The following is a 27,356-nucleotide window of genomic DNA, read 5'->3' on the forward strand; positions in this document are numbered from 1 at the left end:
ATGTGAGAGAGGATTCTCACCAAGTTCCAACTCTCCATACTTTTATGTAACGTGGCTTGTTATCTTTGCAACTGGCGTAAGCTTTGTTTGCGCTCAGAGATCAGAGTTGATCCTGTTTGCTGTTTCTTCTCTATACTGTCCTGTGCTTTTCTTTTCCAGCATAGGATCATATATTTTGGCAAATAGTAGACTTGTGTGAAGCCCAAAGGAGTGGATCGGCAAAAATTTTGATAGGAATAGGATAAACATATGCCTGTATTCTCTTCCAGCTTCCAGTCTCTGGTGAGTCCGGCCAGGGTCTCCGAAGAACGGTCTCCACCGCTGCAGGGCCAGCAATATTCAAGCAGCAGACAGGTAAAGATTCAGGAGAGTTTCTGCAATTCCCCAGCACTCAGTTGATGTGATCTGTGTAGCACCGTCTGTGCTTCTCTGAGCAATTTGTACGCATTTCCAGGCATCGGTACATATCAAAATTAAAAAATCTTTATTATAGTCATAGAACAGCATAATGAAAGTTGGGTACAGTCTCATAAAAGCATTGTATATTAAAATCTAAAAGGCTAGAAACAGAGGTATGTTGAAGGCTAATGCACAAATTTAGAGAAGGGAAGGGACTAGAAAGAGATGGAGAGGCAGGGAGATGGATGGAGGTGAGATATCTCCCATCTTCATTGATAACAAAGGTTGGGGCGTAGGCTATATCCAATTGGTGCTCTGTGTCTGAGATATGTTGTTTGCTGAGTGCTTTGGCTTGATAGTACTCCATACTGAGTAGCAACCCTGGGGAGAAGCCCAGCAATGCGATTTTTGTTGCTACTACCTGTTTCCATGTGGACTAGAAGTCATCTTTCATGGTAAGTGAGGCAAGACCAGGGGTCCCCAAACTTTTGAAACAGGGGGCCAGTTCACAATCCTTCAGACCGTTGGAGGGCCGGACTATAGTTGGCCACCAAGCAATAATAATAATAATTATTATTATTATTATTAATAATAATAATAATAATAATAATAAAAAGAGGGTTGGAAGAGAACCTTTGGGCCATTGAGTCCAATCCCCTTCTGCCTTTGTGCACCGAAAGCACGAGCAAAGCACCCCTGACAGATGGCCACTCAGCCTCAATGCTAATAATAATAATAAATAATAATAAAGAGTAATAATAAAGAGGGTTGGAAGAGACCCCTTGGGCCATTTAGTCCAATTCCCCTTCTGCCTTTGTGCTCTAAAAGCACAAGCAAACACCCCTGACAGATGGCCACCCAGCCTCAATGTTAATTATTATTATTATTATTATTATTATTATTAATAATAATAATAATAATAATAATAATAATAATAATAAAGAGGGTTGGAAGAAACCCCTTGGACTATTTAGTCCAATCCCCTTCTGCCTTTGTACACTGAAAACACAAGCAAAGCACCCCTGACAGATGGCCACCCAGCCTCAATATTAATAATAATAATAATAATAATGCAATTTTGTGATATGAAATCTAGCATATCTGTCTTGTTCGCAGTGTCATACAAAATAATAATAATAACACAGTCCTAGACACTTGGGAAGTGTCTGACTTGTGATTTTGTGATACGAAATCCATCATGTCTATCTTGTTTGCTGTGTCATAAATAATAATAATAATAATAATAATAATAATAATAATAATAATAATAATAATAATAATAATAATAATGGTTGTAAGAGAAGAAGAGACCCCTTGGGTCATTTAGTCCAAACCCCTTCTGCCCTTGTGCCATGGGGGCCGGATAAATAGCTTCCATGGGCTGCATCCGGCCCCTGGGCCTTAGTTTGGGGACCCCTGGGCAAGAGGAGCAAGGGATATTCTGAGCCAGCAGTTGAGTATGACCACCCACACCCTGGCCTCCACTTTCTTGAAACCTGTCTCCAGTTGCAGAATGGCATCCTGATTCAAAGAGTATACACTGCTTTAGATTGTGTTGGAATTTCTACCCTTTGGGCTGCATGGCCATCTGCTGGGAGTGCTTTGTTTGGACTGGATGGACCTTAAGGGTCTCTTCCACCTCTGTCATTCTATACAAAAGCCCTGTGTTAGAGTTGCTTTAGGTTGAAAACAACTTGAAGGCAACTCAACCACAAAGCAAAGTTACATCTCCATGTCCGCAACTGTAGGAGGTAAAGTGTTTTCTTCCTCCACAAAGGAAAAAAAACAAAGGACAACCTTATTTAGAACTGATTGTTTTCTCCTAGCCACTTGTCGTGGTCTTTCAGGTCTTTCACTAGCCAGCAGGTGCCTTGTCTGAGGTTGTAACGCAGGTATATAAGCTCTCTCCTAACAGTATAAGTTCTGTAGCCTTTTTTGCTCGCTTCAGTGTATGTTCTTCCTTGCTGCCACTCGCACGTGTCCCTGCAGGTACTGCCGCACCTGGCTGCAGATGTTTGTTTATACCTGTCGGGGTTCCTAAGCAACATCTGCAGCCAGGGAGGCAGAACCAGTTTAGGGAGGCATCTTTTGGACACAGGAGATGTGAGCTGTTGACACCTGAATCTGCTTCCTGCATGCTACAATTCCCGCTCTTTGCTCTTGGGATCTATTAAGACTCTAAGCAGAACAGTCCCTGACTCCCTCCGGCAAGGCTTGGGCTGTTTATAATCTTGGGAGCCTTGATTCAAGTTTGGCAGCATCCTTAATCCTACAACAGTCTTCCAATGGAGCCTGAAGAAGTTGTAGTTGTTCAGATGAGTGTTGCTTGCTGTTTCAGCAGAAGAGTGATTCCTACACACACAATAAGTAATAATAATAATAATAATAATAATAATAATAATAATAATAATAATAATAAATAATGTGAAAACTGTAGTCAGCAAAGAATACACACAAAGGGTCAGAAAAATTCTGAAAAGCAAGCACAATGAAGGCAACACCATCAAGGCCATAAACACCTGGGCCATACCTGTCATAAGATATACTGCTGGCATCATAAACTGGATACAGGTGGAATTGGACAATTTGGACAGAAAAACAAGAAAACTCATGACCATTCATCATTCACTGCACCCTCGCAGTGATGTTGACCGGCTATATCTGCCTAGAAGATCAGGGGGCAAAGGACCCTTACAAGTAAAACAAGCAGTCAAAGAAGAAGAACATTCCCTGGCAGAATATGTAAAGCAAAGTGAATAACCTGCTTTGATTGAAGTCAAAAATCAGAAACTCCTCAAAGCACAGCAAACAAAGAATCAGTACAAGAAAACCGCACTACAAACTAGAGCTGACAGCTGGCACAATAAAACATTGCATGGAAAGTTCCTTGACAAAATTGAAGGAAAAGCTGATAAGGAGAAGACCTGGCTATGGCTCACGAATGGGACCCTGGAGAAGGAGACAGAAGGCCTGATCCTTGCAGCCCAGGAGCAAGACATCAGAACAAAGGCAGTTAAGGCCAAGATCGAAAAATCAGCTGATGACCCAAAATGCAGACTGTGCAAGGAAACCAACAAAACCATGGATCACATCCTCAGCTGCTGTAAGAAAATCACACAGACAGACTACAAACAGAGGCACAACTATGTGGCCCAAATGATTCATTGAAACTTATGCCTCAAGTACCACCTCCCAGCAGTAAAGAACTGGTGGGATCACAAACCTGCAAAAGTATTGGAAAATGAGCACGCAAACATACTGTGGGACTTCCGAATCCAGACTGACAAAGTTCTGGAACACAACACACCAGACAACAGGAAAAACTTAGCCGCTATCAGGACCTCAAGATTGAACTTCAAAGACTCTGGCAGAAACCAGTGCAGGTGGTCCCGGTGGTGACAGGCACATTGGGTGCCGTGCCAAAAGACCTCAGCAGGCATTTGGAAGCAATAGACCTTGACAAGATCACGATCTGCCAACTGCAAAAGGCCACCCTGCTGGGATCTGTGCGCATCATCCAAAAATACATCACACAGTCCTAGACACTTGGGAAGTGGTCGACTTGTGATTTTGTAAAACGAAATCCAGCATATCTATCTTGTTTGCTTTGTCATACAATAAAATAATAATAATAATAATAATAATAATAATAATAATAATAATAATAATAATAATACACTTTATTTATGTTCCGCTTTATCTCCCTGGAGGGACTCAGAGTGGATTACAGTACACATATAAGGCAAACATTCAATGCCTTTTACACAGTGAACACAACGGCATACAATACACAAAACAAAAACCTTTCCCTTTTTCATCTCCGGCGTCTGGAGACGATGCTCAAATCCGGCCATGGGGAGGTGCTCTGGTTCCATTTTTCTATGCTGAGGAGCCCGTTGGCCATAGATATCTCTGATCGGTTGCCTGTGTATCTGCACGGGGCAACCTTTTACCTTCCCGCCAAGGCGGTACCTTTTGATCTATCCACATTGCATTCATTCAAACTGCTAGGTTGGCAGAAGCTAGGGCTGACAGCGGGAGCTCATCCAACTCGCAGCTTTGAACTGCTAACCCTCCAGCTAGTAGATTTCCTGAAGCTATAAGTTTAATCTGCTGCACTACTGCGGCCCCATTTGTGGTTTTGACTTTCGCAAATTTGATTATTCACTTATTTGAATATTCCAATTGTTGTGTTGACACCATTTTTAGTTACTGTATTTGTTTACTTGTTATGCTTTGTTTCTGTTTTGGGCTTGGCCCCATGTTAGCCACCCTGAGTCCCTTCGGGGAGATGGTGGCGGGATAGAAAAATAAACTACAATAGAGTCTCACTTATCCAACATAAACGGACCGGCAGAATGTTGGATAAGCGAATACATTGGATAACAAGGAGAGATTAAGGAGAAGCCTATTAAACATCATATTAGATTATTGTTTTACAAGTTAAGCACCCACACTTGTTCTACAACAAATTTGACAGAAAAAGTAGTTCAATACGCAGTAATGTTATGTTGTAATTACTGTGAATTTAGCACCCAAATTTAATGATGTATTGAAAACATTGACTACAAAAATGCATTGCATAATCCAGAACGTTGGATAAGCGAATGTTGGATAAGTGAGACTCTACTGTATTATTATTATTATTATTATTATTATTATTATTATTATTATTATTATTATTATTATTTTATTATGACACGGCAAACAAGATAGATATGCTGGATTTCGTATCACAAAATCACAAGTCGAACACTTCCCAAGTGTCTAGGACTGTGTGATGTATTTTCGGATGATGCGTGCAGATCCCAGTAGGGTGGCCTTTTGCAGTTGGCAGATCGTGATTTTGTCAATGTCTATTGTTTCCAAATGTCGGCTGAGATCTTTTGGCATGGCACCTAATGTGCCCATCACCACTGGGACCACCTGTACTGGTTTCTGCCTGAGTCTTTGAAGTTCAATCTTGAGGTCCTGATAGCGGCTGAGTTTTTCCTGTTGTTTTTCGTCAATGTGACTGTCACCTGGGATGGCAACATCAATGATTCAAACCTTTTTCTTTTCCACAACTGTGATGTCTGGTGTGTTGTGTTCCAGAACTTTGTCAGTCTGGCTTCATCATCATCATCATCATTATTATTATTATTATTATTATTATTATTATTATTATTATTATTTATTCTCTTTAGGGATCTCTACATCTTCCAATGTTACTGTGGTCAACTTTCTCCAGCCAAAATAGAATCCTAGAGTTGGAAGGGACCCCAAGAGCCATCTAGTCCAACCCCCTTCTGCCATGCAGGAAATACATTCAAAGCACCCCGATAGATGGCCATTCAGCTTCTGCTGAAAAACCTCGAAAGAAGGAGACACTACGATTCTATGATTTTAAATGTCACTTGTCGTCTTCCCAGTTTTTATGTAGACTTTATTTCGTTTAGATTTTATTTCTCCATCACATATTCCCAAAGGAAACGTGAGCCAGTCTTCCTGCCCAACAAGGACCGAAACCGTTGTGTGGCTTTTGTTTTGCTTATGTCTAAGTAGAACTAGGATCAGTGTGACAATAATAACTAATAATCTGATATTTTATCGTCAAGTGTTCTGCTTTCGAATGCTTACAAACTAGAATGACCTTAGCTGGGAGGCTGCTTGAGCCATCTTCCCTAAAAATCATTTCCAGTACTTTCTCCCATATCCTCTGAGCCCTTCTTTTAGAAAACCCCCACAAATATTGTCTTCTCTTTTCCAGACCCTTGTTTTTGGTGAATACCAATGCCAGTCACTGCTGGGAATGGGGTGGTGGGAATGGTAGAAGCAAAAGGCGATACACAATTACGGGCTGTGTGATTGAATAAAGCATGCAAATGAAGTCCACAGAGGCTTGTCTGTCTCCTTTGTGGAGTCTGAATTGAGGTTTTGCTTTTTGACTGGCAGAGTTTTATTTCTTGACTGAGACCAATAGCTTGCCCATGTCTTAAAGGTTTTGAGGTGGGTATTGGAAGTGAAAACAACACCTTGCCCTTCCAAAATAGAACGTAAGAACATACTAAAGTGTCCCAAAAACAAAAATCTACCCTTGCTGCATTCAGTCCTCAGTTGTGAAGATTAGCTCAGTATAGACAAGTTGGTTTTAATTCTTCTGAATGGTGATGTTTGCGCTTGCGGAGAAAGTCTGCGGTCCGAGGGAGTTTTCATACCATCAGTGCCCTCCTTTGTAACCAGTTGGCAGAAACGTGGCCCATCCACATGCTGTTGGGGATAACGCATTCCACATTTGAATGGGAGCTGTTTTAGAGATTATGAACCAGGAAATCCTTGTTTTGAATCTTGTCTCTGCAGTGAACTCACACAGTGGATTCAGCCAAGCCATTCTCATTCAGCCTCAGTCCCCGGACTACTCCAATGAGTAATCCGTGAGGCAGAAATAATAACATTGCCTCATTTTCAAGGGTTTTTGTAATGTGTGAGAAACTCCTTACATGCTTAGAAGTGCTGTAGAGATGTTGGTTCCAATTCTGTTGCGGGTTCACGTCTTCGTAACACATTAACATTTGGTTAATCCGGGGGTCCCCAAAGTTTTGAAACAGGGGGCCAGTTCACGATCCTTCAGACCGTTGGAGAGCCAGACTATAGTTGGCCACCAAGCAATAATAATAATAGTAACAATAATAATGATAAAAAGAGGGTTGGAAGAGAACCTTTGGGCCATTGAGTCCAATCCCCTTCTGCCTTTGTGCACCGAAAGCACAAGCAAAGCACCACTGACAGATGGCCACCCAGTCTCAATGTTAATAATAATAATAATAATAATAATAATAATAATAATAATAATAAAGAGTAATAATGAGTAATAATAAAGAGGGTTGGAAGAGACCCCTTGGCCATTTAGTCCAATCCCCTTCTGCCTTTATGAAGCGAAAGCACGAGCAAAACACCCCTGACAGATGGCCACCCAGCCTCAATGTTAATTATTCTTCTTCTTATTATTATTAATAATAATAATAATAATAACAAGGGTTGGAAGAGACCCCCTTGGGCTATTTAGTCCAATCCCCTTCTGCTTTTGTGCACTGAAAGCACAAGCAAAGCTCCCCTGACAGATGGCCACCCAGCCTCAATGTTAATAATAATAATAATAATAATAATAATAATAATAATAATAATAATAATAATGTAATTTTGTGATATGAAATCCAGCATATCTATCTTGTTGTTGTTGTTGTTATTATTATTATTATTATTATTATTATTATTATTAATAATAATAATAATAATGGTTATAAGAGAAGAAGAAACCCCTTGGGTCATTTAGTCCAAACCCCTTCTGCCCTTGTGCCATGAGGGCCGGATAAATAGCTTTGATGGGCCGCATCCGGCTCCCAGGCCTTAGTTTGGGGACTCCTGTGTTAATCTGTATATAGTACCAAGCTGTTATGTTGCTACATAAGAGACTTGGCAAAGTGACCAATGCGTTTGGGATGGATGTACTAATGGGATGGATATGCATTGGTCCCAATGCACATCTTACTTACTTAGGCAATCCCATGTTGTTCAAGTATGATGGCCTTCCAAGTGTAGTGTCTTGGAGGTGGATACGTAGGTGACTGTGGAGCCCTATTCTTGACCAACATGTTCTTTCACAGTGAGGACATCGGTTTCAAGTTCGAAGCCGGTCCCGGTCAGGGTTGGCTTGACACGCCTTCTTCTTGGAACGTTTCTCCCTTTCACCCTCCATTCGTGCCTCTTCAAATTCCACAGCACTGCTGGTCACAGCTGACCTCCAGTTAGAGTGCTCAAGGGCCAGGTCTTCTCAGTTCTTGATGTCTCTGTCACAGTTTTTAATTAAGCCCATTTTTAAATCTTTCTTCCTGCCCAGCCACCAACATTTAGTTTTCCGTTCTTGAGTTGGGAGATGAAACATCGAAGTCGGCTCTCGAAATACATCAGAAAAATACATCTTTATAGTTCATGAACAGGATTGTTTAGTGCCTGTGCTACATAATCTTCAAGTTTCCTGGGGGTTTTTTTAAGTCAAGGAATCCTCAGAGGTGGTTTTGTCCGTTGAAATGTAGACAAAAGCATTTGGTCTTCGTTGGCTGTCTCTCCCTGAAGTCCCTGCTTAGCTTCCTAGAACAGATTGGAGCTGGTGCCTTTAGGGCTCCCACTTCTTCAGAAGCAATGCATAACTGCATTCTAGTTTCTGGAGGGCAAAACAGTGATTAACTTCACACCTAATCTGTGAGCTTCCTAGAGACATAGCAGGATATGGGCCAAAGCCAACTTTAGTCCACTTCACAACACCACCAACAACAACAACAACTTTACCTGTCTAGAAAATCAGAAGGCAGAGGGCTTCTGCAAGTGAAACAAATGATAGAGGAAGAGAAATACGCACTGGCAGATTATGTGAAGACAGTCAAGATCCAACATTGATGGAAGTCAGTGGTTAGAAAACTGCTTGGATCGTCGATGTTGCAATCCCAGGCAACAGCAGAATGAACAAGAAGCAACTGGAAAAACTGACACAATATGAGGATTTAAAGACCGAACTGCAAAGATTCTGGCACAAGCCGGTAAAGGAGGTCTTTGGCCACCCTACGCGGACCTGCATGCATTATTTGCCGATACATCACATAGTCCTAGACACTTGGGAAGTGTCCAACGTGTGATACAACACAAAAGCCAGCATAGTGACCTTGTTTGTTGTGTACTAGAATCATAGAATAATAGAGTTGGAAGAGACCTCATGGGCCATCTAGTCCAACCCCCCGCCAAGAAGCAGGAAAGTTGTGTATCAAATAATAGTGATAATGATGAAAAAAAAGGTAAAGGTTTCCCCTGACGTTAAGTCCAGTCATGTCTGACTCTGGGGGTTGGTGCTCATCTCCATTTCTAAGCCGAAGAGCCGGCGTTGTCTGGAGACACCTCCAAGGTCATGTGGCTGGCATGACTGCATGGAGCGGCGTTACCTTCCCGCCGGAGCGGTACCTATTGATCTACTCACATTGGCATGTTTTCGAACTGCTAGGTTGGCAGGAGCTGGAGCGAACAGCGGGCACTCACTCCGCTCCCAGAGTTTGAACCTGGGACCTTTCGGTCTCCAGCTCAGTGCTTTAACGCAATTTGCCACCAGGGCTCGATAATGATGATGATGATAATAATTTTATTTCTTATCCCCCTCTCTCTATGGCTTGAGGCAGGTCACAGCTAATCATAGCCGTGAATCCAGATATCTGGCCCCTATCCAAGCCAAAACACACAAGTGTGAAATGTGTCATGTGCAAGCCCCAATTCATCTCTCCTTGAGGCACCAAAACTTCCTGACCTGGAACATTAGGAAGAAGAAGGAATAGGGACAGATAGCCTAGCATGTCGTATTAGAATTGGCATTAGAAGGTTAATGGCTGTTCCTTCCCTAAGGAAATTTTCTGGGGAAATAAGATAAGGGAGAACAAACTGAAGCCTCAGCCTCCCATAACTACCCTCCAATACTCAAATCTTCACCCCCAGTACCGAAGTAAGCGCTGGGCTAGGGAGGAGGCCCACCAACAAGGCCAAATGCTAAAGCAAATAAATGCTGGAAAGGAAAGAAAAACATAGAAGAGAAGCCAAGGGGTTGCAGGGCCAGGGTGAACAAGGTGCCAGCTGGCATGTTCTGTGCTCCGGAGCCAAGCTCCCTTCCCAATTTGGGCTTGAAAAATAGGCCCAGGACACAGCAAAAACAACGAGGGGGAGGCAGAACCTGGAGCCAATGTCAGCAAACAAACAACAGCACCCAGTCCAAAGGCAACAGGAGAGGGACATGCCAGGACACCCAGGCATGGGCGCAGGACGAGGTTCCAATTCCAGGAGAGGAACCGTTTTCTTGAAAGGAGAGGGCCATTCCAACAGGATCCTGTAGGGAAAACGGCTCCAAAGCCTACCTGATAAGCCAGCAGTATGAGACCGAGGTGCATTCAGGGACAAGGTGCACAACTGGAATGAATAACACTTAACCACTGGAATCTTCTATCCTGGTATACATGATGTAACTTCATGTATACTTACTATGTATACTCATATATTTAAGTTGACTTCAAGGGCGTCACAATGGAAGATGTTGATATGATCTATGGATAAGTCAGGAGACATTCCACCAGGAGGTGAAAGTGGCAGCATTACTTTATAGAGGCACCATCATTTCCCACCCTGACATTCAAAAAGACCAGAAGCGTAAAGGGGGCCAGTGCTTCTTTTAGGTTCTCCAGGGTCTTCATTACCTCTTTACCCATCATGGAAGTGTTCCAGTTTGCCATCAGCATGACAAATAGAGACTGACCTCCCAACTAGCCTAAGCACTTCTAGTCAGTTGATGAATGGAGCTTTGGTACATAGACAAATCCCTTTTTTTGTCATGTCAGAAGCGACTTGAGAACATACTGCAAGTCGCTTCTGCTGGGAGAGAATTGGCCATCTACAGAGACGTTGCCCAGGGGGATGCTTGGATGTGTTACTATCCTGCTGGGAGGCTTCTCTCATGTCCCTGCAAGCTAGAGCTGATAGACAGGAGCTCACCCTATCTAGCGGATTCGAACTGGCAACCATCAGGTCAGCAACCCAACCTTCAGGTTTGCAGTCCAGCCGGCACAAGGGTTTAGCCCATTGCCCCACCGTAGCTCCTGAAAAATCCCATTGATTCAATAAATTTGCTCTACTCCGGAAGGTGCCAGGTTCAAATCCCGGGAGCTGAATGAGCGCCCGCTATTAGCCCCAGCTCCTGCCAACCTACATGCAAATGTGAGTAGATCAATAGGTACCGCTCCGACGGGAAGGTAACGGCACTCCATGCAGTCATGCCAGTGGCCACATGACTTTGGAGGTGTCTACGGACAACACCGGCTCTTCGGCTTAGAAAAGGAAATGAGCACCAACCCCCAGAGTCGGTCACGACTGGACTTAACGTCAGGGGAAAACCTTTACCTTTTACTCCAGAATATTATCAGGATTTTGGCCAAACAGGGCTGTATTCTTGATTTAGTCTTTGCCCCAGTAAAGCTGTCATTGGTTGAGTTAGTCTGAAAAGATAGACGACTTGAAATTCTGCCCCAGCTGTGCCCACAGTTGGCTCATCTTGGGGTTTGGAGGTCAATCATATGTAAAAACCCAAAGCTGGCAGCCTTTCATGCTGTGGGTCTTGTGTGCCGGAGGGGTTTTGTGAGTTTGTGTGTTTGGCAGCTTTCCCGAAATTGAGAATCTGGCAAATCAAGTCATTTCGCAAAACCACGTGGCACGGCATGGACGCTTCTATGGAATATCTGTGTGGGTTGAATTATTCCTTGGAGCCGACTGTGAACATAGACAAGATGGGTGGGCCGCATCCTGCAGCAACGGTATCGGTCTTTGCTTAGAAGGAGGCACGGTGAGATCTGTCTAGGAAACTTCTTTCAAAATGTCTAGCTTGAAAGGAGAAATTGCCTCTGTTTTTTTCTGGTGCTGGAAAAAGCAGAGATCCTATACAAACACTGATAAGTACATTTCTGTCAAATCTCTTTTTTGCACACTGCTGCTCTCTGGAACATTTGCTTCTACTTAGGAAGAGGTTTCTTCTTTCTTCCATCTCCAAGGCCTTTAAGTAGGAGCAGATGCAGTCGGGGGAAAAACATATTTTTCTATTATTGTTATGGGCTAGCAATACTTTTCTTTGGAAATAACAGCCTTCTCTGGGTTGAGAAGAGACAGTAGGAAACAAGCAGGGAAGAGAACAGGTATAATGGGATCAACAAGTCATGTTATTGTCCATGACGTGCCATGGCGGTGGTGCATTCCTTGCCACAGATTTATCATTTTGCAAAAAGTCAGTAGTTCTGAAATACTGGAACCAGCATTAGAAATGGATGGCTGGAAAATTGTGGTGGTGAGCCAGCATGGTGGTTACTTAATTTAGGATGAATTTAGACAAACAAATCCTGATTCAATACTTGTCCAGCCATAACGGATAGCTTTGGACCAGTTCCACTTTTCTCAATCTAATCCTTCGCCCAGGTTTGGTTGGATGTAATGAGACCATATACTGCTCTGAATTCCATAGGAGGAGCAGAGTGAAAGTAATACAGCAAATGAAGTTTTTATGTGCCTTGGGGTCAGTTTGCCTCTGGTCTACTAATGTCAAGACCCAGGCTGCAGAGCACCAATAACCATGCGCAGAGACCAGAATCTATCTAATATCTTTATTAAAGGAATATATAAAGTCAATAAAAACAAGTGAAGAATAAAGTTCAGAAGTAGACCTTTCAGGAAAGGTCAATTATAGTCCAGGAAATCAATGTCCAATATGAGATATTAGAGTCCAAAGTTATAATCCAATAACCGAAACACACACTTGCCGAGCAAGTGTGGGGAAATGACAGGGTCCTTTAGTCCAATGGAGCTTGACAACAAGGCTGGAAAACAAACTAGATTCTTGGCAAACAAGACTTGATACGTGGCAACAAGAAGCAAGAAGCAAGAACGAGGTCCGAGGCGAGGTCTGGGGAACAAGGTGGCTTGGAACTAGATCAAGGTCCGTGGCGAGGTCCTGGAAACAAGGAACTGGAGTAGCGTAGTCCACACACGATCTCACTCCTGAAGCTGACGAATTGACTCCGCAAGGATCTCCTTGCGGGTAAACACCTATATAGGATCTTGTTTTCCCGCCAAGGAACACTTTCCCTGGGGAACAAGAAGTGAAACCCATACTGTGTCCAGATGCATGACTCCTTAAGATTTCCCAAGGGAAACAGGCTTAATCAGCTAATTGTCTGGCAGCGATTCTGGCGCTTCGGCGCTTCACCTCCCTAGCGCCTCTATCTCGATTATAATTATCCTTATGAGAGAACGGGGGAGAATTCTGCCCAAGGCTTGTTTGGCTGACTTCTGGAGGGCAAACATCCTGCAGGTGCAAGGGCTCCAATTCTGGCTGAAACGGTGGGAAACCCAAGTTTTCCTCTTCGTCTGCCACAATAGTACTAGGAAGGGGACTACATGGCCCATGAGACATCACAACTAAATCTGATCAGAACCCAGGAATGTCACTCTGACTGAACAAAGTAAATAAAATCTGGCTACCAGTGTTAAAAAAAATTCTAAAATCAGGACAGCAGATAAAGAACAAGACTCAGAAAATAGGGGAATTCCAGACAGGAAATAATCAGGGCCAGCTAACACGTCCCAACAAAGGATTTCCCCAGGCAGCAAGCAGCCAGGCCTTGAAGTTGCAAGGCTATTCAAAGTCTAGGAGAGTGGTTCCCAACCTTTTTCCTCCAGATGTTTAAGGACTTCAATTTCCAGATGAGGCTGGCCAACAGTCTGGAATTCTGGAAGCTGAAGTCCAAAACATCTGGAGGATCAAAAGGATGGAAACTATTGGTCTAGAACATTTTCTCCATGTTTGCTGGCAGGCTCCCAAACTCCTTTCCTTAGACTAGCACCTTTTATCCTATCCCTTTGTAGCCGATGAAGACCATTTTTATTCTAGGATGATTTTTATTGTACTTTTACTACCTTTATCTGTTGTTTTTAAAAAGTATATTTCAGCGGTTTTGTCCTTGAGGCAGTTTAATGCCATTTTAAATACAAGTTTGGGTAGCAATATATACTACTTTGGGTAGCTTGTATATTTTTCCTGGTGCTTCTTTTGATCTCGTGCAAGGCATTTTGAGTCCCGACTTTGTGGGGGAAATTGAGTATAAATAAAGTCATGCAAGAAATATGGCATATACACATATCTGGAGTTTGTGTGGGGAGAGATGAAGCATTGTAGTACCGCAGAGGGCTTGGAAAGGGCTTTTTATGACCTAGATACAGCTGCAAAGAAGGCCTTTTGTGTCCTGGATCCCAGGCAAATGCAGTTCAGATGTTAGTGGGTTGCAGAAGGGAACCTCTCCAGAAGATATCAATGAGAGAGCCAGCTTATGTGGGTGGAGGCAGTCCTTTCAATATCTTAGTCTTAAAATCATTAAGTCTTTAAAGATAACAATCAGCACTTTCAGTTGGGCTCAAGTCACTGTGGCTGCTGTAATAAATGCAGCCATGTGTTCCTGATAAGCATTGTTTGGAATGCCCGAGAAGCATGTAGACTACATCTCAGTAACTTACCACGTTTCCCCGAAAATAAGACAGTGTCTTATATTAATTTTTGCTCCCAAAGATGCGCTAGGTCTTATTTTCAGGGGATGTCTTATTTTTCCATGAAGAGGAAATTCACATTTATTGTTGAACAAAAAATGAACATTTATTATATACTGTACAGTAGTTGTCATCACAAACCAGCATGACCAGACAAACTGTGAATCCTATCAAGAATTTCTTGTTACTACCACTATTTCCATGTACAACTGTCTATGGTACATACATTTACCGATCCTGCATGCACTAATGTTCTGTTCATTGGGCATGCTTCCAAACAAAACCTTTACTAGGTCTTACTTTTGGGGAAGGCCTTATATTTAGCAATTCATCAAAACCTCTACTAGATCTTATTTTCTGGGGATGTCTTATTTTAGGGGAAACAGGGTAGTTGGGATACGTTGGAAGTATGGTCAAACTTGCTCCCTTTAGAAAAATTGGGACACCAATCTAAGTGGAGCAATGGCACTCCCAGATCGAGGAGAACTCCAGCTGTAAGCATGAGCAGTACTTCAGAGAAGTTGAAAATATGATAGATAAAGGTTTCCCCTGACGTTAAGTCCAGTCGTATCCGACTCTGTGGGTTGGTGCTCATCTCCATTTCTAAGCCGAAGAGCCGGCGTTGTCCGTAGACACCTCCAGGGTCATGTGGCCAATAGCATGACTGCATGGAGAGCTGTTACCTTCCCGCCACAGTGGTACCTATTAATCTACTCACATTTGCATGTTTTCGAACTGCTAGGTTGGCAGAAGCTGGGGCTAACAGTGGGTGCTCACCCCGCTGGATTCCAACCTGCGACTTTTCGGTCTGCAAGTTCAGCAGCTCAGCGCTTTAACACACTGCGCCATTGGGGGCTCCGATAATTTGATGGAGGCAAGCATAACTCAGCCCAGAGCATCAGCATCCTACTATTTACTCAATTGTGAATAGCTTCACTGTATTGGTAGCGAAGTGTGTTAAAGCACTGAGCTGCTGAACTTGCAGACCGAAAGGTCCTAGGTTCAAATCCCGGGAGCAGAGTGAGCGTCTGCTGTTGCTCCAGCTTCTGCCAACCTAGCAGTTCAAAAACATGCTAATGTGAGTAGATCAATAGGTACCGCTCCAGCGGGAAGGTAACAGTGCTCCATGCAGTCATGCTGGCCACATGACCTTGGAGGTGTCTACGAACAACGCCGGCTCTTCGCCTTAGAAATGGAGATAAGCACCGAACCCCACAGTCAGACATGACTGGACTTAACGTCAGTGGAAACCTTTACCTTTTTTATCATCACATTGAACCTTCCTGAAAGTAACTTTCCTATCTTTGCACCGAGCTGTTATTTTGTTACTTCTTTGTACTGCCTTACTTAAAGAGCTGCCATATCTTTGACTGAAGGAATGACCCATCTAGGCCAGTATTGCTTTCGGTGATTTGCCGCAATGCATTTTAGATAACCTGCTTTCCACTTTTGTGCTCTTATCACCCTAGTTGTGGTGCATTCCTCCTCCAGCTCAGCGGTGCAACTCCGCTCTTCCTATTGGGTTGGCGGACTTGGAGTTGTAGACCTCGGGTGCCCTCTTCTGTTTAGTGCATTACATTGAAACAACCAGATCGGAATTGGTGGAAAGATGGCTTTTGACTCTCCCACTTGGCAGTCAGACACTTCCACCTAAAGGCATTTTAGGACAAGGAGGAATTTCTTCATAAAAATATGCAAACATCGTATTTTTCTCTGTCCTTATTTTTGTTGTTGTAAAGTGCTGTCAAGTTGCCTTTAACTTACAATGACCCTATGAATGAGAGACCTCCAAGTTGCACTATCCTCAACAGCCCAGCTTAGGTCTTGGAGACCTAAATGTGGTCATCTTGTTTTCCTACAATATTCTTCATAATTCTCTGTACTATTGAGCTACGTATTCTCATGATATACAAACTACTATACTTAGTCAACTTAGTTTCTAGGAAGAGTTTGAGCTTGATATGCTCTAATGCAGGGGTCCCCAAACTAAGGCCCGGGGGCCGGATGCGGCCCTCCAAGGTCATTTACCTGGGCCCCGCCCTCAGTTTTAGACTTAGGCTCGCCCAAAGTCTGAAATGACTTGAAGGCACACAACAACAATTCTACTTGAGTATTGCATTGGCCAGAAGCAGGCCCACACTTCCCATTGAAATCCTGATAGGTTTACTATATGTTGGTTAAAACTGTTTTTATTTTTAAATATTGTATTGTTCTTTCATTTACTAATATTGTGCTATAGTAATTAATATAATATATTATGTATACATATAATATTGATACTAATATTATCAGGTAATACATTATAATACGAATAATAATACAATATAATAATATTAATTATATATTATATATTAAATGTAATATTACTAACAATGTTACAGTATATTGGTATAGTACAATATAATACAGTAGAGTCTCACTTATCCAACATTCGCTTATCCAACATTCCGGATTATCCAACGCATTTTTGTAGTCAATGTTTTCAATACAACTGAGACTCTACTGTAATATATAATGCTAATATTTTGCTATGCTTATAATATAATATATTGTATGTACATAAAACTTGTAGCCGCTCTGAGTCCCCTTCGGGGTGAGAGAGGGTGGGGTATAAATGTAGTAAGTAAATAAATAAATAATTGTTGTTGGGGGGTTTTTTTGCACTACAAATAAGACATGTGCATAGGAATTTGTTGGGGTTTTTTTTCCCCCAAATGATAATTTAGCCCCCCAACAGTCTGAGGGACCATGAACCGGCCCTCCACTTAAAAAGTTTGAGGACCCCTGCTCTAATGTGTATGTATTTCTAATTTTAGTGTTCCATGATATCCATACAATTCTCTAGCACCACATTTTAAATAAGTTGATTTTCTTCCCATCTGCTTTCTTCACTGTCTAGCTTAAGCAACGATACGTAGAAACTGGAAACATGATGGCACAGATAATTGTAACTTTAGCTTTGAGTGATAGATCTTGAGACTTCAGGATCCTGTCTAAGTTCCTTCCAAGTCTGTCTTCTTGACCGCACTCTTCATTTAGATCAGTGGTTCCCAACCTGTGGGCCATGAACCACCAGTGGTCCCCAAGAACTAAAATATGGTCCCTGTTACTACACTGTTGCAATGAGAGCGACTGATCTTGCAAAACCCTCTTATAGTTCCGAGGCAACAAGGATGTTGGGAGGGGAGAGGCTGCCTATTCATGAAAGGTGCGACAACAAGCCTCCTTGACTGCTGCTTCTCCTCCTCCTCCTCCCTCCCCATGAGCAGAGCCGTTCCATGTGGCGTCTTGGTGTCTTTGTTTTTAGGCTTGTTCCTGGGATTATTTGGGATGCTGATTCAGAAAATTGCTTTGGATGGACCACATCAGCTCTAGATGATTAAATATGGTTTTCTGTGGGCGCACAGAGATAACCACTACTGGATGGCATATGTTCTGTATCAAAAACTATAGCTGATGTTGTCTATCCAATAAAGTTTTCTGAATCAGCACCCCAAAATAACCAAACTGAATCTAAAGTTGACCAAAAACTGATTTGTAACCCTTTTTGGTACTAATGTTGGAGAGTGGTTCCTGGTCAAGTGATCCCTGGTCAAAAAAAAAAGGTTGGGAACCACTGATTTATATTAATGGCTGAGATGAAGTATGTAAAATCTAACTACAGTAGAGTCTCACTTATCCAAGCTAAACGGGCCGGCAGAAGCTTGGATAAGCGAATATCTTGGATAATAAGGAGGGATTAAGGAAAAGCCTATTAAACATCAAATTAGGTTATGATTTTACAAATTAAGCACCAAAACATCATGTTATACAACAAATTTGACAGAAAAAGTAGTTCAATACGCAGTAATGTTATGTTGTAATTACTGTATTTACGAATTTAGCACCAAAATATCATGATATATTGAAAACATTGACTACAGAAATGGCTTGGATAATCCAGTGGCTTGGATAAGCGAGGCTTGGATAAGTGAGACTCTACTGTATTTCACTATCTTTGTTGTCTACTTAAAAGTTATATAAATATTCTGTGGCCATTGTTTTTGTTTTCCAGTGACTAAACTATTGTAAGCATGCTGCCTTTTCGGACTACTTTTATAAATGTCCAGTTTTTCTAGATGATCAAAATGGCTTTACTCAGAGCAAAGTTTGGATATTTTGGCCTTTGGTCTGCCAGAGTATATTATGTAGTAACTGGTTTATTTTGTGGATGAGAACTACAAATGAAATATTGTGGTTGTGACAATGCAAAAGAGCCGAATGATAAAATGCACCCAATGGGAATGTCAATCTTGATGGTTTCTTTTCCTCCTGATGGACGTTATGCCACCACGTTTGTGATCTAGTGTCTTGACACCTTTCTTTTCTTCTGCTGATTCCTACAGGAGCGGAGGAGCTTCACCCCTCCCAGTGGTCCTCCATTGCCAAGTCTTCCTCCGCTGAACGGCTCTCCATCTTCAGGATCGTATACACTCTGCAACCCTTGGGAGATCAGGAAGGAGCAGAACCGGAGCCCCTCCAGCCCTTTCCATCGAAGCTACAGGTGATCTGCCCTGTATTACCTAATTGCTCACCTGTACTATGTTTATGTTTATGCAGAGCCTCCGGTAGCTCAGTGTGTTAAAGCACTGAGCTGCTGAACTTGCAGACCGAAAGGTCCCAGGTTCAAACCCGGGGAGCGGAATGAGCACCCGCTGTTCGCTCCAGCTTCTGCCAACCTAGCAGTTTGAAAACATGCTAATGTGAGTAGATGAATAGGTACCGCTCCGGCGGGAAGGTAACAGCGCTCCATGCAGTCATGCCAGCCACATGACCTTGGAGGTGTCTATGGACAACGCCGGCTCTTCGGCTTAGAAATGGAGATGAGCACCAACCCCCAGAGTCGGACACGACTGGACTTAACATCAGGGAAAACCTTTACCTTTACCTTTATTATGTTTATGTTTCTCTCCTAAGCAGCAACTTCATTTACACTTCAGTAAATGAATCGGTGTGGATGGAGCCTTGAACTATGGCTCTGGGAGATCAGGCTTCAAATTCCTATTCAGCCATGTAGACCCTGTCAGAGTAATTTGCAGCGCAGCAGTAGTTGGATGGAGTCAGAGGAACGCAGAACGAAGAGACATCAGAGATGATGGTAAAACTATATACAAAGTTTTACTGACTTCAGTGATAATCAAGACAAACAGACTTGCAGACAATGGACACAGGACTTGACTCTCACTCTAGGCAGACAGCACTCCACTCAACTCAGAACAGGACTGAACTGAACTGATGTAATCAGCAATGCACACACACTTGTGTCTGGACACTCCCCTGGTTCCAGCCACACATCAAGGTCATCACAGCTTCTTAGTAATTAACTCTTTCCAGACTATAATACACTCTGGGTGATGCAATCAGTATGCAATACAGGCAAGACACAAATTTCATTTAAACACTACCAATACACAAATCCCACATTAACAGACCCATCAGGTGCCCCTGGACAAGTCACCCTTTCTCAGCCTCAGAAGAAGGCAATGGCAAACTTTCTATGAACAAATCCTGTCGTGATACATTTATTTGCCTTTGGAAATTACTTGAAGACCCATTTGCAGACTGGCTGTACAGGGACTCGGGGCGGTTTATATGGGGACCAAATAATACTTTATTTGTGTATCCCGCCACCATCTCCCCGAAGGGACTCAGGGGTTAACACGGGAACAAGCCCAAAAGAAAACAAGGTATAAACAAGTTAAAATATAAAGCAAAAACAATAACAATAACAGTATAGTAAAAAGGTAAAGGTTTCCCCTGGCGTTAAGTCCAGTCGTGACCGACTCTGGGGGTTGGTGCTCATCTCCATTTCTAAGCCGAAGCCGTTGTCCATAGACACCTCCAAGGTCATGTGGCTGGCATGACTGCATGGAGCGCCGTTACCTTCCTGCTGGAGCGGTACCTATTCATCTACTCACATTTGCATGTTTTCAAACTGCTAGGTTGGCAGAAGCTGGGGCTAACAGCGGGCGCTCATTCTGCTCCCGGGATTTGAACCTGGGACCTTATGGTCCGCAAGTTCAGCAGGCCAGTGCTTTAACACACTGTGCTACCAGGGTCTCCAATAACAGTATAACAATCAAATAAAAACAGATTAAAGCACGAATTGTACAGATAAAACCATGACAGCAGGGTAAAAGAAAAGGTCATAAAAACAACTTCACCACCAATGAATAAGATGGGGCAGTCAGGTCAAAGTGCTTAGTAGCTAGACTGTTGATAAAGTGCCTGGACAAGTGTCCCAAAATTTCCTAGCATTGAGTTAGGGATAGGATGGGGTAGGACAAGAAATAAAGTGCAAAATAGCGGTACGTCTATCAAAGGGGTCTTTGCATTATTTGAAAGCTTATTCGACAGCACACTGGAAGACCAAACCCAGTAGAACAAAATTAAAACACAACACCATAAAATGCATGTACATTGCAAAGCATAACCAACATTAAAACATGTGAAGTTATTTCATTCTGTGCATGCATGCAAATGTAGGTTTCTCTCCAAACTGAAAACACTTCTGGTCCCAAGCATTTCGGATAAGGGAAATTCAACCTGGACCTTTTTAGTTTGCTTCTGAGAGCCAGGCAAGGTGAGGGTTAATGCAAAAGTGCTGCTGACAGGTCTAGAGATTGGGCAAGTCAGGGCGTCCTGCGTCATATATAGGGAGTGTCCTGCTTGCACGCTGAAAGAGCCAAAGAGAGCCAGCTAACACCTGAAGCCAACCAGGAAGAGAAACTTTCAGGTGAGAGGGAAACAGAATGAGTAGTCATTGTCGGAAGGGCTAGTTCTTGGGAGAAAGGAGGTCTTTAAACTGAGTCACCCTCCTTGGCACTTCCTTGGCAGGCCTTATATGCCTTCTGTGTGATCAGTTTCCTGGAGGTGCAGTGCTTCATCAACCTTGACACAGCCGGGAAAGAGCTTTCACTTGGTCTGAGCAGCTTGGGTAGGTGGGATTTTGAAAAATGGCAGCTGGTGGTGGGAATTTATAAATGTCTGAAGACATTTATAAACAGAACTCAGAAACCACACAACACCGCAGAAGCAGAGCTGGTGAATAGATGACTTCTCATTGCCATGACTTCCCAACGTGGAGCAAATGAAGTCCCATGTTGGGTGGGTTGTGGGGCCTTATCTGGGGCGGGATGGTCCTGCTTCTCCATAAAAAGACTTCAGGAATCTCTCATCCTTCTTCTGAAGCCTTCGTTTCCAGAAACTCCTTGCTGGCTGGAGTTGGCTTCTCATTGCCGTGACTCATAGATGACTTCTCATTGCCTTGACCTCCCAACGTGGAGCAAATGAAGTCCCACGTTGGGTGGGTTGTGGGGCCTTATCTGGGGCGGGATGGTCCTGCTTCTCTATAGAAAAACTTCAGGAATATCTTCTAAAATCTTCATTTCCAGAAACTCCTTGCTGGCTTGAGTTGACTTCTCATTGTCACGACTTCCAAACCTGGAGCAAATGAAGTCCTACATTGGGTGGGTTGTGGGGCCTTATCTGGGGCAGGATGGTCCTGCTTCTCCTTAAAAAGACTTCAGGAATATCTTCTGATGCTTTCGTTTCCAGAAACTCCTTTCTGGCTGCCTTTTCCCAGCCCCACCTCTTTTTTCCAAGCTTTGCAGAAAAAGATCCCGATGACCAAAGACTGGTTTGTCCTGCCCTCCCGGATAAAAAAAGCTTGAGGGATCCCAAGTCTAACCACAGTGCGTTTGTTCTTTCTTTTTCTAGTCTGGATTCAGAGGCAGCCATGCATCGTTTGGAAGGGGACTCGGAGGTTTACAAGATGATGCAAGAAAACCGTGAAACCAGGGCTCCTCCGCGGCAGTCGAGCACCTTCCGCATGCTGCAGGTGGCTCTGGAGTTGGATGAAAAAGGTGGGCGGCCAAAATGACCCTTGTGTGCCTCTCTGCCTGTCTGTGAATGTCCTTATATCGGGAGGAAAAGGTGTGACTGCCACTTTGAAACATATTCCTATGCAGTTCCCTTCCTTTTCTTATTCTTTTGCCTGAAACATAGTTTGAGCAACGTGTTGTCGAAGGCGTTCATGGCTGGAATCACTGGGTTGCTTTGAGTTTTCCGGACTGTCTGACCATGTTCCAGAATTATTCTCTCCTGATATTTTGCCTTCATCTATGGCAGGCATCCTCACAGGTGTGAGGTCTGTTGGAAACTCACACCTCTTAGGATGCTTGACATAGATGTGGGCAAAACGTCAGGAGAGAATGCTTCTGTGAGCCCGGAAAACTCACAGGAAACCATTGAGCAGATACACAGTGTCAGCGTTGGAGGCAAGGGAGAGCTTTTAAGATAAAAGGATGCATTGTCCATATCTGCGAGGCAGCACTAAAACCTATAATTGGCAGAGTTGAATTCAAGGCTTGATTGTTTCTGGGCATGTTTGCGTTCTGTTGACATAAAAGGCAATGAGTAAAAAGAAGTCATTTCGGCTTCTTAGCTTACATTTATCTTGCATTTGCTTCATTTTTTAAATGCTCCTTGATGTCACTAATATTAAAAGTTGCTAAAATGAAGATATTGGTTCATTACAATAGTTTACAGCTGCAATCCTGGGCAGACACATTTGTCTGGAAATCAGTGTTTAGGAACTTGAATCCATTGCTCCTTTGTGTCTAGTATCTAGAGCAGAAGCTTACCACTTTCTCAATATAACATCTCATCAAGTATTTAGATATGATTATCATGTCCCGTCAGCCTTCTTTTCTCCAAGCTAAACTAATCCAGTTCCCTAAGCTACTCCTTGCTTTGATTTCCAGCCCTTTGACCATTTTGGTTGCCCTTCTCTGGACATGTCCCAGCTTGTCCATACCTCCTTGATTTTTGATACCCAGAACGGGACACAGGATTCCAGGTGAATAGACAAGAGTTCTTTTCCCACCCTGGACATTATTTCACAGATATATATAAACCCCACTTGCCTAGTTTCCAACAGACCTCCCAACCTCTGAGGATGCCTGCCATAGATTTGGACGAAACATCAGGAGAAAATGCTTCTGGAACATGGCCATACAGCCCAGAAGACTCATAGCAATCCTCCTTATTGTTTCAACAGATGGCACGGCCACTCACTTCCCCAGCCAGCTGTCTCCCAACAACGCTCACAAACCGGTCAATAGTTCTGCGACAGGCAGCAGCCCAAAGATGCACACTTGTGAGAAATGCGGTGGCGGCATCACGTGAGTATTATCCATTCATGGAGGAGCCGAAAACAGAATGGAATTTATTTTTAGTGAGACACTGATGCCATGGGTCATAGCTTTGGAGTACAAACAGAGGGGTAAACCTGTCCCTTTGATACAATCTCTGTGTGCGCATCAGGTTGCTGTGAGTTTGTACAAATGAGTGCATGCATCGGGTTGCTGTGAGTTTGTATGAATGTGTGTGCGCATCAGGTTGCTGTGAGTTTGTACAAATGAGTGCATGCATTGCTGTGTGTTTGTACGAATGTATGTATGCATTGCGTTGATGTGAGTTTATATGAACGTGTGTATGCACTGGGCTGCTGTGAGTTTGTACGAGTGTATGTGTGCGTTGGGTTGCTGTGAGTTTGTGTGAATGTATGTGTGCATCGGGTTGCTGTGAGTTTGGATGAATGTGTGTGTGCATTGGGTTGCTGTGAGTTTGTATGAACGTGTGTGTGCATTGGGTTGCTGTGAGTTTTTATGAATGTATGTGTGCATCGGGTTGCTGTGAGTTTGGATGAATGTGTGTGTGCATCGGGTTGCTGCAAGTTTGTTTGAACGTGTGTGTGCATTGGGCTGCTGTGAGTTTGGATGAATGTGTGTGTGCATCGGGCTGCTGTGAGTTTTTATGAATGTATGTGTGCATTGGGCTGCTGTGAGTTTTTATTAATGTATGTGTGCATCGGGTTGCTGTGAGTTTGGATGAATGTGTGTGTGCATTGGGTTGCTGTGAGGTATGAACGTGTGTGTGCATTGGGTTGCTGTGAGTTTGTATGAACGTGTGTGTGCATTGGGTTGCTGTGAGTTTGTACTAATGTGTGTGTGCATTGGGTTGCTGTGAGTTTGTATGAACGTGTGTGTGCATTGGGTTGCTGTTAGTTTGTACTAATGTGTGTGTGCATTGGGTTGCTGTGAGTTTGTATGAACGTGTGTGTGCATTAGGTTGCTGTGAGTTTGTACTAATGTATGTGTGCATTGGGTTGCTGTGAGTTTGTATGAACGTGTGTGTGCATTGGGTTGCTGCAAGTTTGTATGAACCTGTGTGTGCATCAGGTTGCTGTGAGTTTGTTTGAACGTGTGTGTGCATTGGGTTGCTGTGAGTTTGTTTGAACGTGTGTGTGCATTGGGTTGCTGCAAGTTTGTATGAACCTGTGTGTGCATCAGGTTGCTGTGAGTTTATATGAACGTGTGTGTGTATCAGGCTACTGTGAGTTTGTACGAGTGTGTGTGTGCATCGGGCTGCTGTGAGTTTGTATGAACGTGTGTGCGCATCAGGCTGCTGTGAGTTTGTACGAGTGTGTGTGTGCATTGGGTTGCTGTGAGTTTGTACAAATGAGTGCATGCATCGGGTTGCTTTGAGTGTACAAATGAGTGCATGCATCGGGTTGCTGTGAGTTTGTACGAATGTATGTGTGCATTGGGTTGCTGTGAGTTTGTATAACGTGTGTGTGCATCGGGTTGCTGCAAGTTTGTATGAACGTGTGTGTGCATCGGGCTGCTGTGAGTTTGTATGTATGTGTGTGCATTGGGTTGCTGTGAGTTCGTATTAATGTGTGCGTGCAGCGGTTTGCTGTGCATCCTTTTCACACGACACATCCTCCTTTGTGTCTCCGGCAGGAATCAGGCGGTGAGGATCCAAGAGAACCGCTACCGCCACCCCTCCTGCTACACTTGCACCGACTGTGGCCTCAACCTGAAGATGCGCGGCCACTTCTGGGTGGGCGAGGAGATGTTCTGCGAGAAGCACGCCCGGCAGCGCTACCAAGGGCCGGCAGGGGGAAGCATTGCCACGGCCGTCTACTCCCAGTCCTAAAGCCGCAGGAGAGATGACTCCCTCCCAATATCTAACCAATCTGTATGATTGCCAGAGGCTCCCCTGGTCTCTATTGAGCCTTCCTCTTCTTGCACCTTTCCCGTGATTCAGCCAGCGAAGACATGCCCAAGATGGGGAAATCCTAGAGACATGCCCAAGATGGGGAAATCCTAGTGCTCAAATTACAAAGGACGTGGGGAACTTGAAAAGGGGGAATGGAGCTCCTCAGTGCATTTCCAGCTAGCTTCTTAGGTGTGGGATTGTTCTCTTACAAAGGCAAATGTTTGTATTTGCAAGTATTTGGCACTTAATGGCTTCAACAGGGATGATTTGTGGGACTGGTTTCTTCTCGTGCCTTTAGAGTGGTCCTGCCTTCAGCATCCTTGTTCTCTTAATGACAAGCATCAAAGCCAAACGGTTCTTGCTAGTCCCAGCATCCCCAGGGCAAATGGCCATGTTGCTCCCTTCTGCTGCCAATAACACATCCACATATCTACGTAGTAAATGGAAATGGAGGGAGGGTCATTTGAACCAGTAGGTACTGAGTTGGCACGGGGGCAGCTTTGACTGTTGGCTCTGCCTGTAAAGCTTTCTCTAAGATATTAAGCCAGATCTTTATGTGAAATATAATATATATGTGTGTGTCTGTTAAAAGTTCATGCCCTGTGCCTGCATTTACTCTACGTACAGTTGCCCCTGCATATTTGCTGGAGTTACAACCCCAGAAAAATGTGGAAAAAACACCTATTTTACTTGGAAAGAGACCACTTCTCTAGGAACTTGTAGGCTTTCCAATGGAGACCAACTACAGCAGAGCAACTAGAAAGAACATATTAATAAAATAAGCAATCAGGTCTGCACAAGTCATACCTGTAGGGCTGACTATATACTACATGTTTGCCAGCAGAGGGTACAATCTGCCCTTAGACAAAAGACATCAAGACATAAAGCAAATGAAGGTAAAGGTTTCCCCTGACATTAAGTCCAGGCGTGTCTGACTGTAAGGGTTGGTGCTCATCTCCATTTCTAAGCCGAAGAGCCGGCGTTGTCCATAGACACCTCAAAGGAGCGGTACCTATTGATCTACTCACATTGGCATGTTTTCGAACTGCTAGGTTGGCAGAAGCTGGAGCTAACAGTGGGCGCACACTCCACTCCTTGGATTTGAACCTGCAACCTTTTGATAAAGCAAATAGATATATACCGTATATCTTGCCAAATCTCACTTATGGCTATATGAAAAATTCCTGCAGTAAAATGGACATCGTTCATGGCAGTGGGACATACAGTTGTGAGTTTCTCCTGTGTTTACCACCCTGTTTTTCAAAATGTGACTTTTTGGGCACGCTTGGAATGCTTTTGGGGTTCAATGAGTGAGATGGGTGGGATCTGCAGAAACACAAAAGGGGGGCATCTGAAACCACGCAAACAATGGCTCGTGCCAAAGGCTTGGAAAGGCATTGTGGGTGCTGCTTGCCCTCCTGTTTGGAGCAGCATTCCTGCCATGAAGTCACCAGAGAAACGGCAGGCCCAACGTGTTCTGGAATGTGGCCTGCGCATTCCCCACATTCAAGGGCCTGAAAGCAAAGGGAGAGGCAGCGCAAGGCTTTTCGCCAGAGAGTCTTGCCTAGAGAAGCATCGTGGACAACAAAGGCATCTGGCTCATAAAACGAAGCTCACAGCAGACTTTTAATGTCTTTGTACCAACGTAATTGACACAACACGCTCTAAAGCAAGCATGGGCAAACTTGGGCCCTCCAGGTGTTTTGGAC

The 27,356-nt window shown here is 43.6% G+C and overlaps 1 protein-coding gene across 2 annotated transcripts in view; it reads left to right on the forward strand.

The window, feature by feature from the left end:
- The window catches only part of pdlim2 (PDZ and LIM domain 2), a 78,704-nt gene extending 52,463 nt beyond the window's left edge, over window positions 1–26,241 (forward strand). For both annotated transcript variants that reach the window (XM_008120159.3, XM_062960943.1), the window contains exons 6-10: window positions 270–354; window positions 18,927–19,084; window positions 22,300–22,445; window positions 23,642–23,765; window positions 25,389–26,241. In XM_008120159.3, the coding sequence (XP_008118366.1) occupies window positions 270–354; window positions 18,927–19,084; window positions 22,300–22,445; window positions 23,642–23,765; window positions 25,389–25,584 (709 nt within the window). In that variant the 3' untranslated portion in view covers window positions 25,585–26,241. The remainder of the gene's footprint in view (window positions 1–269; window positions 355–18,926; window positions 19,085–22,299; window positions 22,446–23,641; window positions 23,766–25,388) is intronic.
- The last annotated feature ends 1,115 nt before the right edge of the window (window positions 26,242–27,356 follow it).

Source organism: Anolis carolinensis, unplaced genomic scaffold (genome assembly GCF_035594765.1).
Source record: "Anolis carolinensis isolate JA03-04 unplaced genomic scaffold, rAnoCar3.1.pri scaffold_8, whole genome shotgun sequence".
Taxonomy (NCBI): Eukaryota; Metazoa; Chordata; class Lepidosauria; order Squamata; family Dactyloidae; genus Anolis; species Anolis carolinensis.